A 15,513-nucleotide genomic window follows, 5' to 3' on the forward strand; every position below is an offset into this window, starting at 1 on the left:
TCCAAAGGGCTCCCCTGGTTGCTCCAGGCCTGCTTGGACTTGCCCTCACTGGGTGAGTCCCTCAGACCTTGCTGGTCTGCAACGCGGACTTTTTATCCTTTACACGAGACTTGCTGTTACCAAGGCTTGTCGGCTCCAATCTGGTCACCGACACCGCAGAAAGCTGCAGACTTCGTGGGACACGCCGAATCCAGCTCCTGGTAGTCGTCGCCTCCTGGACCACGTGGCTGAAGAGTCAAGACACCCGTGGATCACCTGAAATCACCCAACGACTGGACATCCATCTTCCTTGCCCCGGGTCACTGCCAAGTGACTTTGAACACTGTCCCCTCTGCTTTCAGGTCTTCCTTCTTCAGAATCCAGCCTTGGATTCCACTGGACACTTCTCCTTTCTTCACAAGCAGCAAGTCTTCCTTGGCTCCCATTGAAAACGACGCCGCGACCAGACACCAAAAGACACCTATGCACCCGGCTTCCCTGGGTGAGGTAACTCCAGCACTACGGTGCTCCTGTGGATGTTGGCTCTAGAACTACTTACCCTGTAAGTGACTTGCTTGTAGACTCTCCCGAAGTATCCTTGAACTTAAATTCCAATCACGACTTGCTCCTTTGAAGTCAATAGGAATTTGCGGCTGTGTTCTCACACTGCATGCGTCTCCCGTGGGTCCTTTACTTATCTGCCTTGGGTGGTTTTGTGAGGCCCCAGCGCTTCTGAAGGCCCTAGGCCTCGTCCCCTTGCAAGTTGTCATCTCAGTCTCTTTTTTAGTATATGGTCTGGTACACCCCTAGGGCCCCAGCCATATTTGTGCTTAACTTATTGTGAAACATTGATTGTCCATATGTTCCTGCCTTCTAATCTCATAAAGAGATTAGAGAGTTGTTTAGTAATAAATACATATATATTTGATATATATACCTGTGTGGTGTCCTTTCATTTAGTAAGTCAAGAGATTATAAGGTAAAACAAGCTGCTTTACATTCCTCTAAAGACTTCGCCTGAAGGCTGCTCTCCACAGCTACCACTAGGATAGTTTTCTTTAAAAGTGGTCTTAAACCTACTACCATAAGAGTCAAATTGTACTGGTGCAAGGTGTCCACTTTAACTAGTGAACAGCATTTACCAGGCCAACTTCTCATAAACGCCTTTAAGAAAATCAAGCCTTTCCTTCCGCCTGAGGACATCTGGCCTGCAGTTCAATCTCTGGTTATCTCTTGACTGCAATATGGTTTGGAGACCCTTGCTGGGCTACTTAAAGTTAGTTTGGCACCGCTCAGAGCAGTCTAAACGCATCGGCCAGGCTCATCACAGGCTCCAGAAAGCAGGACCACATCACCTCTGACCGTATTCAACTAAATTAAAAGTCTATTGAAACTAGGATATGTTTCAAGATAGCTTGCTTGACGCATAAAGCCATAAATTACAACACCCCGGTTTACTTGATTAAAAAGCTTGAACTATCTGGCTCTAGTCGGAGCTTATGAGGTACATCCACCCTACTTCTGAAACCTCCCAAATTCAAAAAGAAAACAACTTACAATCATGCCTTCACCGGTCTTGCTCAAAGACTTTGGAGCGCTCTTCCTCCCGAGATAAGATCCAACCTGTTGGAAATACCCCACTCCCACACCGGAAAGGGTGGTGGTAACGGGGTCTCTCCAGACATACACAGTGGTAGCTTGGCTCGAGTGGTCAGGAATCAGGCACCGTGCTAAGCATACGTCATACCCATACAATAACCATGCGTGCATCCGTTCCAAAAACGACTCTACACCGTAAAAATTATGAAAATCTCTGTTTATCTTCTTTTTCTCTTAGTTGCTGATTAAATAAATAATAACACAATCACCATATACAAGGCTTTTTCTGTGGAAGGGTACGTCAAATAAATACTGTCTTAATGATTCAATAAATAGGGGAGATCATAAATAGTTAAGGCATACATATAAGTGCATTACATACAGGCAATTAAATATTACGAGGCAATAAATACTGCAAGCCAATAAATATTGTGCGACAATAAATACTGTGGAACAATAAATACAGTGAAGCAATAAATAGGTTAAATACAATAAATACAGTGCTCTCAATAAATAATTAAAAGCTGACAGTGACACTCATAGAATCAGATCACATTTAGATTTCTATGGGCTGATTTGGCCCAGTCACAGCCTGTGGTTAGATGGATGGCCTGAGGGTGTCTACTCCCTGGCTTGGACAAGGCTGAGGCCTAAACTGAGGTAGATCAAGGGGGAATCTAGAGATCTGGCTCTCCCACACTACACAACCCCTCTGTATTAGTCTCAGCTCACCCCTGGCACAATCAAGCTGGTTCCAGCACCTCTCTAGCCCCTAGGGTAGTCTCAGGATTCCACAGGGCCTTAGGCGCCCTCTATTCCACTTACTGCCCTTTTTCTGAAGCTCCGACGCCGCTGGAGTCGTGTCGACGCCGTGAGGCGGTTCCGGTTCGATGTCGGCGGCCTCGGCGCAATGTCAGTTCTTGACGATGCCGGTAGGCGGTTCCGGTTCGATGTCGGCGGCCTCGGCTCGATCTCGTCCTCCGGTTCGATGACGTCGGGCAGTCTTGGCTCGATGTCGACTTCAGGCGGCTCCGGTCCGATGGCGACCTCAGGTTCGATGACGTCGGCCGGCCTTGGCTCGATGTCGACTTCCGGCGGCTCCGGAGTGCGATCCCCACTCCCGACCTCCGGTGCTCCTCTCCTCAGATTCCGGCGACTCCGGAGTGCGACCTCCACTCCCGACCTCCGGTGCTCCTCTCCTCAGGTTCCGGCGACTCCGGAGTGCGATCTCCGCTCCCGACCTCCGGCACGCTTCACCTCGGTCTCCGGAGGGCGGACTTCACTCCCCCGTCGACGCCGCTCACTCGACCTCGGGTGACTTCCTCCTCGACCCCTGGTACTCTCTACGACCTCCGTCGGCGCCCTCTCTCGACCTCTGGCGGCTCCGGGTACGACGTCTGCTTTTCCAGTCAGCGCCGCTTCTCCACCTCGGGCTCCGGGTCTCTAGGCTTCTCGACGTCGGACTCCAGGAAAACCAACAATCAGGTCAGGACTTTGCTGTTCTTTGCTTCGAAGGCCTGTTCCTGCTGTCCAGGTCCTTAAGATGGTTTTTCTTGCTTCTTCCCACACAGGGCTCCAGGCTGGGCTCAGTCAGTAGGGACTAGTAACTCTCTGTCTTAGCTTCCCAACATTCTAAACCGCCTCCAACTGTCACAGGGCTCCAGAATGTTGCAGAAGGTTCTAGTAGGTTCCAGTGGGTTCTGATGATGTCACAGGTGGCCACCATTTTGTGCTCCAGGCCCTCAGACAGAAGTTCCAGGGGTAGATAAAATGGCTCCCTGAATCTGCATCAATACTAAAAAGTCTGGTGGTTCCCAAAAAGGAAAAATACTAACAGGGCTTGAGGCAAAAGTGGGATAAAATAAATAATGGAGAGGAGGGACCACCCAAAGGGCTGACCGGTCTAACACGCGTCCCCCCCCAGCTGAAAGTGGGGAGAGCTACCCAACCCCTTGGGAGTTCTCATCACTAAGGCGGAAATACCTTGAGAGACCGTCTGCATTGGCGTGGTCCACTCCAGGCCGATGTTCCACCTGAAAGTCCATTCCCTGTAGGGAAATAGACCACCTCAACAACTTGGGATTCTCCCCCTTCATCTGCATCAGCCAACAAAGGGGTCTGTGGTCGGTCTGAACCAGGAAGTGCGAGCCAAACAGGTATGGCCGCAACTTCTTCAGAGCCCATACCACTGCAAAGGCTTCACGCTCTATTGCACTCCACTTCTGTTCCCTGGGAAGTAGTCTCCGGGATAGGAAGACCACGGGTTGATCCAGACCCTCTTCATTGAGTTGCGATAATACTGCCCCAATGCCATGTTCTGATGCATCCGTCTGGACAATGAACTCCTTGGAAAAGTCTGGGGCCCTTAAGACCGGGGCCTCGCACATGGCTTTCTTCAGTCTCACAAAGGCCTGCTGACAAGCCTCCGTCCAGACTACCCGTCGAGGTTGTTTCTTGGACGTGAGCTCCGTGAGGGGGGCTACAATGGTACCGTACCCCTTCACGAAGCGGCGGTAATATCCCGTGAGGCCCAGAAAAGCTCGGACCTCAGTCTGTGTCTCGGGGGGTTCCCAGGCCATGATGGCCTCGATCTTCGCCTGGAGGGGTTGCACCGCTCCCCTACCCACCAAGTGTCCAAGGTACACTACCGACCCCTGCCCGATCTGGCACTTGCTGGCCTTGATCGTCAATCCAGCTTGTCTCAGGGCCTGGAGAACAGCTTGCAGGTGACGCAAGTGATCCTCCCAGCTGTTACTGAAGACGGCTATGTCATCCAGATAAGCAGCAGAGAAACTCTCCATTCCGGTGAGGATCTGGTTTACCAGGCGCTGAAACGTGGCAGGTGCGTTCTTGAGCCCAAAGGGCATCACACAGAACTGGTAGTGGCCATTGGGCGTGGAGAAGGCTGACCTTTCCCTTGCTCCATCAGTCAAAGAGATCTGCCAGTACCCAGAAGTAAGGTCAAAGGTACTTAGATATTGGGCAGCTCCCAGCCGGTCAATCAATTCATCCGCCCTAGGGATCGGATGAGCATCAGTTTTGGTTACTGAATTCAATCCCCTGTAGTCCACACAGAACCTCAGTTCCGGTTGGGCACCCGGTGGTGCAGCTTTTGGTACTAACACCACCGGACTGGACCAGGGGCTGCTAGAAGGTTCGATCACTCCTAGCTCCAGCATCTTAGTGACTTCACTGTGAATGCTGGCCTTCACCTTGTCTGACATCCGGTAGATCTTGGACTTCACAGGTGGGCTGTCTCCTGTGTCCACGTCATGGACGCACAGGTGAGTCCTACCCGGGACAAGGGAGAACAACGAAGAGTACTGTCCCAGGACCTGGCGGCAGTCCTCCTGCTGTTCAGGAGTTAGAGATGGGGAGAGAATCACTCCCTCCACCGACCCATCCTTCTCTTGAGACGCAAACAAATCGGGGAGAGGCTCGCTTTCCACGTCCTCTGCTCCGTCAGTCACCATCATCAAAATGACTTTGGGCCTCTCGTGGTGGGGTTTGAGGCGGTTGGCATGCAGCACCCGTAGGGGCTGACGAGGGGTCTTAAGATCCACCAAGTAGGTAGCCTTACCCTTCTTCTCCAATACCTCAAAGGGTCCTGACCAGCGATCCTGGAGGGCGCTAAGCTCCCCTGGTTCTATCACCCACACCTTCTGGCCAGGCTCCAACTCCACCGGGTGAGCGTTGTGGTCATACCACGCCTTCATTACTGCTTGGCTGGCTTCCAAGTTGTCCGAAGCTTGCTTCCACAACTTAGCCATTTGGCTCCGGAAGGCCAGCATGTAGCTCACCACATCCTGGGGAAGCTTTCTGGGAGTTCTTTCCCATCCGTCTCTCACCAGGTTGAGAGGTCCACGTACAGGGTGCCCATACAAAAGCTCGAAGGGGCTGAAGCCCACTCCCTTCTGTGGCACTTCCCTGTAGGAAAACAATAGACAGGGTAGGAGGACGTCCCATTTCCTCCGCAGGCTTTCAGGCAGACTTCTGATCATGCCTTTCAAGGTTTTGTTAAACCTCTCCACCAGACCATTGGTCTGGGGGTGGTAAGGAGTTGTGAACCGGTAGGTCACTCCACACTCCTTCCACATGGCCCGCATGTACGCGGACATGAAGTTGGTCCCCCTGTCGGACACAACTTCCTTGGGAAAACCCACTCGGGTAAAGATTCCCATCAGGGCCCTAGCCACAACAGGTGCTGTTATGGTCCTCAGAGGTATTGCCTCTGGGTACCGTGTGGCATGATCCACCAGAACCAGGATAAACCTGTGACCAGCTGTAGTAGGTGGATCTAACGGACCCACAATGTCGATGCCCACCCTTTCAAAGGGGGTGCTAACGACAGGAAGTGGTTCCAGGGGAGCTTTCAGCTTCACCCCTGTTTTCCCACTGGCTTGGCAAGACACACATGTCCGGCAGTAGGTATCGGACGACACTTTCATTTGAGGCCAATAAAAGTGTGGGACAAGACGGGCGAAGGTCTTGTCTTGCCCCAGGTGTCCTGCCAATGGGATCTCGTGAGCCAACTCCAGAAGGAAGGCTCGATAACGTTGAGGGACTACCAAGGCTCGTGACGATCCGTGTAGGGGTGCCTTGGGTTCACTGTAGAGGAGGCCATCCTCCCAGTAAACACTGTAGTTCCCTTCAACGTTCCCTGCTGCCTGGGCTTGGGCCTGACGCCTTAGCCCCTCAAGGGTAGGGCACTCCCTCTGGCCCTGGCAGAATTCCTCCCTGGACGGGCCTCCCTCCACGTGCCACTCGGCCGGGATGGGTAGGTCCTCCAGTTTGGTAACGTCCCCCACCGCAGACTCCTGGTCCACCACCTCCGGTGGCCTATCCGTCCTACGGGGTGTGGACGCCGAGGCAGGCTCCTCCTGTCCTTGGTTCCTCCCTTGACTGGCAGCTGGCTGGGCCTTTGTCCCAGGCTCCAGCCGAAACGAACTCCCTCTCCGGGTAGTCGCGGACCCTGTGCTCACACAGGCCCAGTCAGGTGTACCCAGCATCTCAGTATGAGTCCGGTATTCCACCTCCTTCCAAGCATTGTGCTCCAAGTCATTCCCCAGTAGACAATCGACTGGCACGGCAGGGCTTACGGCAACTCGAAGTGAACCTGCAACCCCCCCCATTCAAAGGGAACCTCGGCCACTGGATAGTGGCCTGTTCTGCCGTCAGCCATCGCGGCTGGGTGGAGTACATCGGGAATTACCTGCTCTGGAGACACCAGTTGACTACGTACCATAGTCATACTGGCTCCTGTGTCTCTCAGAGCCTCCCCTCTTTGGCCGTTGATGGTGACCCACTGCCCATACTTTATGGTATTTGCGGGCACCTGGATCTTAGGAACCATCTCCCGTTCTCCCAGGGACACTAAAGTGACACCCGCCCACTCCCTTCCCTTAGTTAAGGGCATCTCCTCCCCGAGCACTGCACTAGCTACTCCGGGGGTCTTTCCTCCAATGGGAGGGGGTGGTCGTTTCGGGCACTTCGCGTCTCCCTTGTAGTGTCCAACGCCACCGCACTCGTAGCAATGGACAACCCTTGGCTGCTGACTCTGGCCAAAATTAGGGTTTCGGGGTGGGTTAGCCCTAGGGGTGAATCCTGTTCCCTTCACTTGGAAGTTATTTTGGGGGCCTTTGGAGAACTCCTTTTTCTTTTCCCCTCCCTCTTTCTTCTGGGGGGGCGCCCTGTCCGGCCTTTTGAGTATCCCCTCCAGTCCCCCTTGTGGACACCCGGGTACTAGCCCAAATGTCCGCCTCCTCAGCAAGCTTCCGGGGATTGGTCAGCTTGCTATCCACCAGGTGTTGACGCAGTTCAGGGAAACATTTTTCGAGCAGGTGTTCCTTCAGTACTACATCAAACAACCCCTCGTAGTTCCTCACTTCACTGCCCTGAATCCAACCCTCTAGTGCCTTCTTTGCATAGTCCAGGAAGTCCACCCAATTCTGTGTGCCCAGTTTGTGACTACCCCGGAACTTCTGTCTGTACTTTTCGGGTGTTAGTCCAAACTTTATGAGCGCCACCTTCATGGTGGGGTAGTGGGTCTGCTCATCCTCCTCTAGGGCCAATAAAGCATCCCTACCAGCTGGAGGCATGTACTTGTACAATCCCGCTCCCCAGTACTTCTCTGGAACCCCATGGGCCCTTAACGAGACCTCATAGGCCGCTAGCCACTTGGCAATATCGTCGCCCACTCCATAGCTAGCTACTATGTCCTTTGGCAGGTAGGGTTTGGGTTCCCTGGTGAACTCTCTTTCTTGGTCTTTGCTGCCACCATTAGGAACAGTTTGTGCCCCGATTCTTAGGATCTGAAGATCTATCTCTTTCAGCCTTAACTCATGAGCCATCCTCTGTTCCTCCTTCTCTTTCTCCAGCCTTGCTAAGTCCCATGTGAGCTGTCTTTTCTCCCTCCGGTCTGTTAACTCCACTTCAGACAAGCCACCGCTAGAGGCACTGCTGCCCTTCCTAGAAAGTGTCCTGGGCCCCGCTAACAGGTTCCCCACCTCAGGTTGGTACAAACCAGCTCCCTCACTGTCGGGCTCTCTATCCCTGTCCTCCTCCTCAGCCTTGCTTTCTTGGGCCCTTAAGCTGGTTTGGAGTGCACCCTTCTTTGCTCCTGGGGGACAATACACCCCCTCCCGCTGACAAAACTCCCTGAGTTGGGCCACAGTGTACGTTTCTAAATTCTCCAGTACAAACTCCATCTTGCCCACTCAGGTCAGAGGACAGTTATTTGCAGTAACTATGCAGGGGGGTACCTTATATAATACCTCCTCCCACCACCAGAGTAAATTTGGAAAAACAAAAACTCACAATTAGGAAGGCCGCTTTGAGAAAACTCCCGGTGTAGGCCTATGGACTACCCACAGTTATTGTTGAGTATACGTAGGCACAGCTCTATCCCACCACTGAACACCAATTATGTTGGAAATACCCCACTCCCACACCGGAAAGGGTGGTGGTAACGGGGTCTCTCCAGACATACACAGTGGTAGCTTGGCTCGAGTGGTCAGGAATCAGGCACCGTGCTAAGCATACGTCATACCCATACAATAACCATGCGTGCATCCGTTCCAAAAACGACTCTACACCGTAAAAATTATGAAAATCTCTGTTTATCTTCTTTTTCTCTTAGTTGCTGATTAAATAAATAATAACACAATCACCATATACAAGGCTTTTTCTGTGGAAGGGTACGTCAAATAAATACTGTCTTAATGATTCAATAAATAGGGGAGATCATAAATAGTTAAGGCATACATATAAGTGCATTACATACAGGCAATTAAATATTACGAGGCAATAAATACTGCAAGCCAATAAATATTGTGCGACAAATACTGTGGAACAATAAATACAGTGAAGCAATAAATAGGTTAAATACAATAAATACAGTGCTCTCAATAAATAATTAAAAGCTGACAGTGACACTCATAGAATCAGATCACATTTAGATTTCTATGGGCTGATTTGGCCCAGTCACAGCCTGTGGTTAGATGGATGGCCTGAGGGTGTCTACTCCCTGGCTTGGACAAGGCTGAGGCCTAAACTGAGGTAGATCAAGGGGGAATCTAGAGATCTGGCTCTCCCACACTACACAACCCCTCTGTATTAGTCTCAGCTCACCCCTGGCACAATCAAGCTGGTTCCAGCACCTCTCTAGCCCCTAGGGTAGTCTCTCAGGATTCCACAGGGCCTTAGGCGCCCTCTATTCCACTTACTGCCCTTTTTCTGAAGCTCCGACGCCGCTGGAGTCGTGTCGACGCCGTGAGGCGGTTCCGGTTCGATGTCGGCGGCCTCGGCGCAATGTCAGTTCTTGACGACGCCGGTAGGCGGTTCCGGTTCGATGTCGGCGGCCTCGGCTCGATCTCGTCCTCCGGTTCGATGACGGCGGGCAGTCTTGGCTTGATGTCGACTTCAGGCGGCTCCGGTCCGATGGCGACCTCAGGTTCGATGACGTCGGCCGGCCTTGGCTCGATGTCGACTTCCGGCGGCTCCGGAGTGCGATCCCCACTCCCGACCTCCGGTGCTCCTCTCCTCAGGTTCCGGCGACTCCGGAGTGCGACCTCCACTCCCGACCTCCGGTGCTCCTCTCCTCAGGTTCCGGCGACTCCGGAGTGCGACCTCCACTCCCGACCTCCGGTGCTCCTCTCCTCAGGTTCCGGCGACTCCGGAGTGCGATCTCCGCTCCCGACCTCCGGCACGCTTCACCTCGGTCTCCGGCGACTCCGGAGGGCGGACTTCACTCCCCCGTCGACGCCGCTCACTCGACCTCGGGTGACTTCCTCCTCGACCCCTGGTACTCTCTACGACCTCCGTCGGCGCCCTCTCTCGACCTCTGGCGGCACCGGGTACGACGTCTGCTTTTCCAGTCAGCGCCGCTTCTCCACCTCGGGCTCCGGGTCTCTAGGCTTCTCGACGTCAGACTCCAGGAAAACCAACAATCAGGTCAGGACTTTGCTGTTCTTTGCTTCTAAGGCCTGTTCCTGCTGTCCAGGTCCTTAAGATGGTTTTTCTTGCTTCTTCCCACACAGGGCTCCAGGCTGGGCTCAGTCAGTAGGGACTAGTATCAAGGGTGGGTTTATGGACCCCACTCCAGGCACAAGTTTCCACCCCTGCTGCCTCACTCCTTCCTCCTTCAGGTTTATGCTGCTCTCTCTTCACCAGTCAGGTGCCAACTGCCAGCTCCAACTGCCAACTCTCTGTCTTAGCTTCCCAACATTCTAAACCGCCTCCAACTGTCACAGGGCTCCAGAATGTTGCAGAAGGTTCTAGTAGGTTCCAGTGGGTTCTGATGATGTCACAGGTGGCCACCATTTTGTGCTCCAGGCCCTCAGACAGAAGTTCCAGGGGTAGATAAAATGGCTCCCTGAATCGGCATCAATACTAAAAAGTCTGGTGGTTCCCAAAAAGGAAAAATACTAACAGGGCTTGAGGCAAAAGTGGGACAAAATAAATAATGGAGAGGAGGGACCACCCAAAGGGCTGACAGGTCTAACACAACCCATCCACTGCATCTTTCAAGAAACATGTCAATGGGCTAATCTTGAGTGAACATTAACAGCATTAACCTGTATTCCTGCTCAAGCCCCCTCTTTCTACGGATGCGATACTTCTTTTGTACCGTTGGTTTATTTTATGCTTGGTCTGTTCACTTGTTATCTCGTTCTATTTACCTTCTGAAACTGTTCTGGGCCCTCCAGACAGGCTCACTGCCCTGCCCCGGATTGTTTTCACCCTTTGTTTTGACCGTGTGTTTATTTAACTATATCATTTGTGCATTGTGTTGGTTTATTCGTGCTTTCACCACTTTGTACAGCGCTCTGATACCCTTAAGGGTCATGTTTGCGGTTTATAAAACTTCTCAAATAAATTAAATAAATCCCCAGGTAAGCCAGAGGCTCTCAGCCGAGAGTAGCACCTCAGGGCTACCGACGTGGAAATCGTCCTACCCAGCGAGTCAGCGGTATCCAGCCCACACCGGATGGTGAACTTTGCTGCGCCTTGACTCTCCGCAACAGCGCGGGAGAGCACCGCCCGGGCCTCCTCCAGGCACTGTGGCAGCACTTGCGCAACAGTGTCCCACACCGAATGTGGGAAACGGAAGAAGAGACATGCAGTGCTCACCGACTGCACTTATAAGCTGGTGGAAGAAAACATCTTCCCAAGATGGTCCTGCTTCTTGGATTCCCTATCTTGTGGAGCTGTAGGGAAAGCGCTTCCTTTCGAGGGTGAGGCTTGGACCACCAAGCTCTCGGGGAAGGGTGTTGGGAGAGGAAAAGTGGGTCTCCCATGGCCAGGCAGTGGCGTTGGGCAATCAACCTATCCATAGGAGCCCCTGTGCTTGGCTTGGACCAGGTGCCCAGAAGGACGTCAGTGAAGGCCTCATTGAAAGGCAGCAAGGACTCCGAAGAGTCTGCTGCCGGCTGAAGCACCTCAGTCAGGAGCTTAGTCCTGACCACCACCATAAGAAGCTCAAGGCCCAAGGCCTCAGCCACCCCTACGCAACACCACAGCGTAGGATGTTCCATCCTCCATAGACACGGTAGGGGGAGAAAGCATACCAAGGTTCTGGGGAGGTATCCAGACCACTGGCATTACCCAACTCCTCTCTCCAGTCCGGCTCTTCAAGCTGGTCTGCCAGAGGGTCAACAGACCCCTCCCAGTCCTCCTCGCCTTCCCTGGCTTCATTCCTAAAATGGGTAGTTTTGACCTAGGCCTCCCCTCTCCAGTATTGCAATGAAGTACTGGATTCAGCTTTCCCACCCAGTTTGTAATCTAATCATTTAGTTTTTCTCTGCTAATTAGCTTTTCCTTGGAGACGGATGACACCATCGGCACCACAACATTCTTTGAGACTACGCTTCTTTCTATAAATGTATATGATCATCTATGCAACACAGTGTCGCCCATGTTCAGGGACTGAATTGCCGATAAAAAAAGCCAACATCCTGTCTTTTTTCTCGTTCACCCATGTTTAGTACTTTCAAATCCAGGATGTCTCTGAATTCTAGTTTTGTGCACTTTTGCTACCTTCCCTGCTTTTGTACAGTATTTATGTTTCATGGGAGCACATGGCATGCACTTTTTGAACCAGCTGGTCTACATATGTATACAGAATGTTTGCAGCATCCCATCTGAATATGAGTAAATTAGGTCTACAATTATTTTTGTAACTTCTAGACAAATGTAAAGTTTGACGATTTACTCTCCATCTGGAAGCTCAAGAATGTGAGTGGATGGGTTGGAGGAGGGTAATTGAGGGAGAGTTGTGTGGCCAGAGGTTTTAGCAGTATTAGCAAATGGTCAAAACTCATCTTCCTCTGGTCTGGTATCTCAGTTTCTAGAAAAATATGTTTCTTGATGTTGTGGCTGTTGCTAGTATAGTTAATTGCGAATTTTCTAAGCATGAACGTTTAGCTTTATTTAGGTTTATTAAGTGATGCCAGGAACATAATTTCCCGCCTACAACCCAGAAGAGCAGGTGGAGCCAATTTCAAACATCAAAAGAAAATAACATATACCTATTCCAAATAGACAATTCTCAGCAAGACAAGTCTCCACATATAACACAGTGGCTCCCAAGAGCCATAAAGAGAACACAAAACCGAAATAGAACATCTGCATCCCATCACTTAAGAAAGATCCCTCCTTTAGAAGCATCTCCAAGCACTGTAACAACCAGACAACTTGCACACCTAGCATCGCTCAACTACCCTCACTCAAAGCAATGACTAGAACATCATCCCCTGTTAGGACACAGACTGTCTAGGAAAGTCCAGAGACCACATTTTTCTATGTTGTGTTCTACTTGTACTGCAAGCTGCCTTATATTCTGCTTAGTTAATGGGGCCTTTTTTTAGCCTACATAGATGGGTGTAGATCTGGGGGGAAAAAAAGCTGCTTGGTCTTCAATCATTAGTTTTTTTTCTCCGAATGGCCTCTAGAATGATCCAGTCTTTTCACTTCATTGAGTTTACTAACACTATGATGGTGTCACCTGATCCACCCCTGATTTTTGCCCTCTTGAGGCAAATCTGAGCGCTCTTAATGTAATCGCTTCCAGCTCAGCAAAAGATAAACGCAGCAGGTCGGCCAGCACTTTAGTCATGTGAGGGGTGAGACTACCTAATAAACACAAATCCTTTAGAGTTAACAGTGAGGTCAGGAGGGTCAATCCCGAACAGGCACTTGAAGAATTTAATCAGTTTTATTTTACAATCCAATTGAAAGCTGATTAACCGAACAGAACCACAATAGGGGAGAGAAAAAAAATGACACTTCAAGAATGCAGGTGAGTTCAGAGTACGTGCAAGTGCCTCAGCTTTTGTGAAAATGTTTAGAAGATTCTACTTCAAGTTGGATGCAAGAATCTCACGACAGGCTATTAGTGCAAACATTTTAAAAGGTACAATTTGATTTCATTGTTTAAAACAAGACAGTATCAATTTTTTAAGGAAATATGTACAATTAATTCTACATCAATAAATGAAACAGAGGGATCCTTTTATCAAGTCTATAAAGAGAAACTGCGACTAAGTTTATTTCTTTGGTATGCTCTCACATAGTGAAACTGAAAAATACAAAAAGTACTAAAGTAATTTTTATCAAGCTCAATGATATATGAAAGACATTTGCCGTTAAGCCCACAGACCAAATCAAAAATATGAATATACACTTACCATCAATTAGTTCTTCTTTAAGTTTTGTTAACTCTTTTCTCATTTCTTCTAAAATATCCTGCAATTGTCAAGAATATTAGATGAGCAAGGGTTATTTGCAAAAGTTAGAGCAGTATTACTTTTTAACTATTGAATTGGATGTGTATTGCACCATGACCAGCACCAAAACTATATCAACAATGGCGTTCTGTATGTTTAAATAAAGTTGAATCATTTAAGAACTAATTGTGCTACACTTGTGTTGTAACCAAGACAAAAACCTGTGCGTCATTCATTTCATATCTACAACACTCGTTTTCTGTGTTTGTTAATTTGTCACTGTGATCACGAATTGGAAGCACCTTTTATCCACTTGGATTGTGCATTCTTGGTTTCTCATCTTGTTGCAAACACAAGGAGATGGACGGAGCGCTGAAACTTTAGACACTCACCCACAGTCACAGATCTGGGTTGAATCCATCATCGTTCTTTAGCTCACTTCGCCACCCCAGTTCAGACACAGCTATATGCAAATCAATCTTGGCGCTGTGCCTCATGGGAACAGTTCAGCCCGAACTGCAAAGTCATTTCTTCCCTGGACCGGAAACAAGCAGCCTGGGACCAGTTTCGGGCTAACAGCCCTCATCAGCCAGGCTAGGTTGAATCCAGTGGCAAAGTGAGAAAGGGACCCATGTCTGGGCATAGCCTGCAATCTTAGGGCAAACAAAGCAAACACAAGGAGATGGACGGAGCACTGAAACTTTTCAGACATTCACCCCCAGTCACATATCTTTGTTGAATCCATCATTGTTCTTTAGCTCTCTTTGCCACCCCGGTTCAGAAACAGCGATACGCAAATTAGTCTTGGCCCTGTGCCTCATGGAAACAGTCCGGCCCGAACTGCCAAACCATGTCTTCCCTGGACCGGAAATAAGCATCTGGTGACTCAACAGCCCTCATCAGCCAGGCTAGCTTGAATCCAGCGGCAAAGTGAGAAAGGGACCCATAGCCCCTGCAGAACTGCTCGAGTTGACCTACTTTGTAACCACTTAACATTTCAATATCAAACTCCAGCTCTGCAACATCACTTGGTGGTTTACCCTTTTGACACATGGTGCGTGGATACTTCAAGGGTCAGATCGAAAATAGAACCAAAACCAAAAATACAAATAAAACACAGGATGTGGTTGCGCTGTATACCAATCACTGTGTGCAAAGTACAAATTCAAATCCTCACCGCTGACCACCAATGTTAAAAATGGGGGTCTCTAGACAGGCTTATCTCAAAGGCAATGTGTAAAGTATTTGTACCAACACTCACAGTAACAGTGATAACACCACAAATGGACACCACACCGGTTTACAAAATAAAGTATCTTTATCTAAAATTTAAAAGACCAAAACAACAAAAATCCAACATACAAGTATTAGGAAAAATGACTTTCAAAATGTTTTAGCCACTGAGTCAATAGAAAACTATGATGTGTGATTTCTTGCAAAGTACCTGCGTTGTTGCGACAAAGTTCACCAAGCCAAATAGCCGCAGCGAGGAGAAGCGTCGAAAAACAAAGATGCGTCATTCCTGAGACCTTCGTGGATGTGATGCAACAGTTCTGCTGCACACAGGGGAGCAATGCGTCGGGTCCGGTCTGTAGGGGGAAGCGATGCGTCGGTTCTGAGACCACTCCGATCTATGGGTGATGAATTGGGGAAAACTTGAGGCACAGGGACGATGGGTGGAAATCCGGCGTGGTGTCGTAAAACTGTCGCA

The 15,513-nt window shown here is 50.0% G+C and overlaps 1 protein-coding gene across 5 annotated transcripts in view; it reads right to left on the reverse strand.

The window, feature by feature from the left end:
- ENAH (ENAH actin regulator) overlaps positions 1-15,513 on the reverse strand; it is a 668,777-nt gene that overhangs the window by 50,803 nt on the left and 602,461 nt on the right. For all 5 annotated transcript variants that reach the window (XM_085610395.1, XM_085610392.1, XM_085610391.1 and 2 more), the window contains one exon: positions 13,764-13,821. In XM_085610395.1, the coding sequence (XP_085466521.1) occupies positions 13,764-13,821 (58 nt within the window). The remainder of the gene's footprint in view (positions 1-13,763; positions 13,822-15,513) is intronic.

This window comes from Triturus cristatus, chromosome 6 (genome assembly GCF_964204655.1).
Source record: "Triturus cristatus chromosome 6, aTriCri1.1, whole genome shotgun sequence".
Taxonomy (NCBI): Eukaryota; Metazoa; Chordata; class Amphibia; order Caudata; family Salamandridae; genus Triturus; species Triturus cristatus.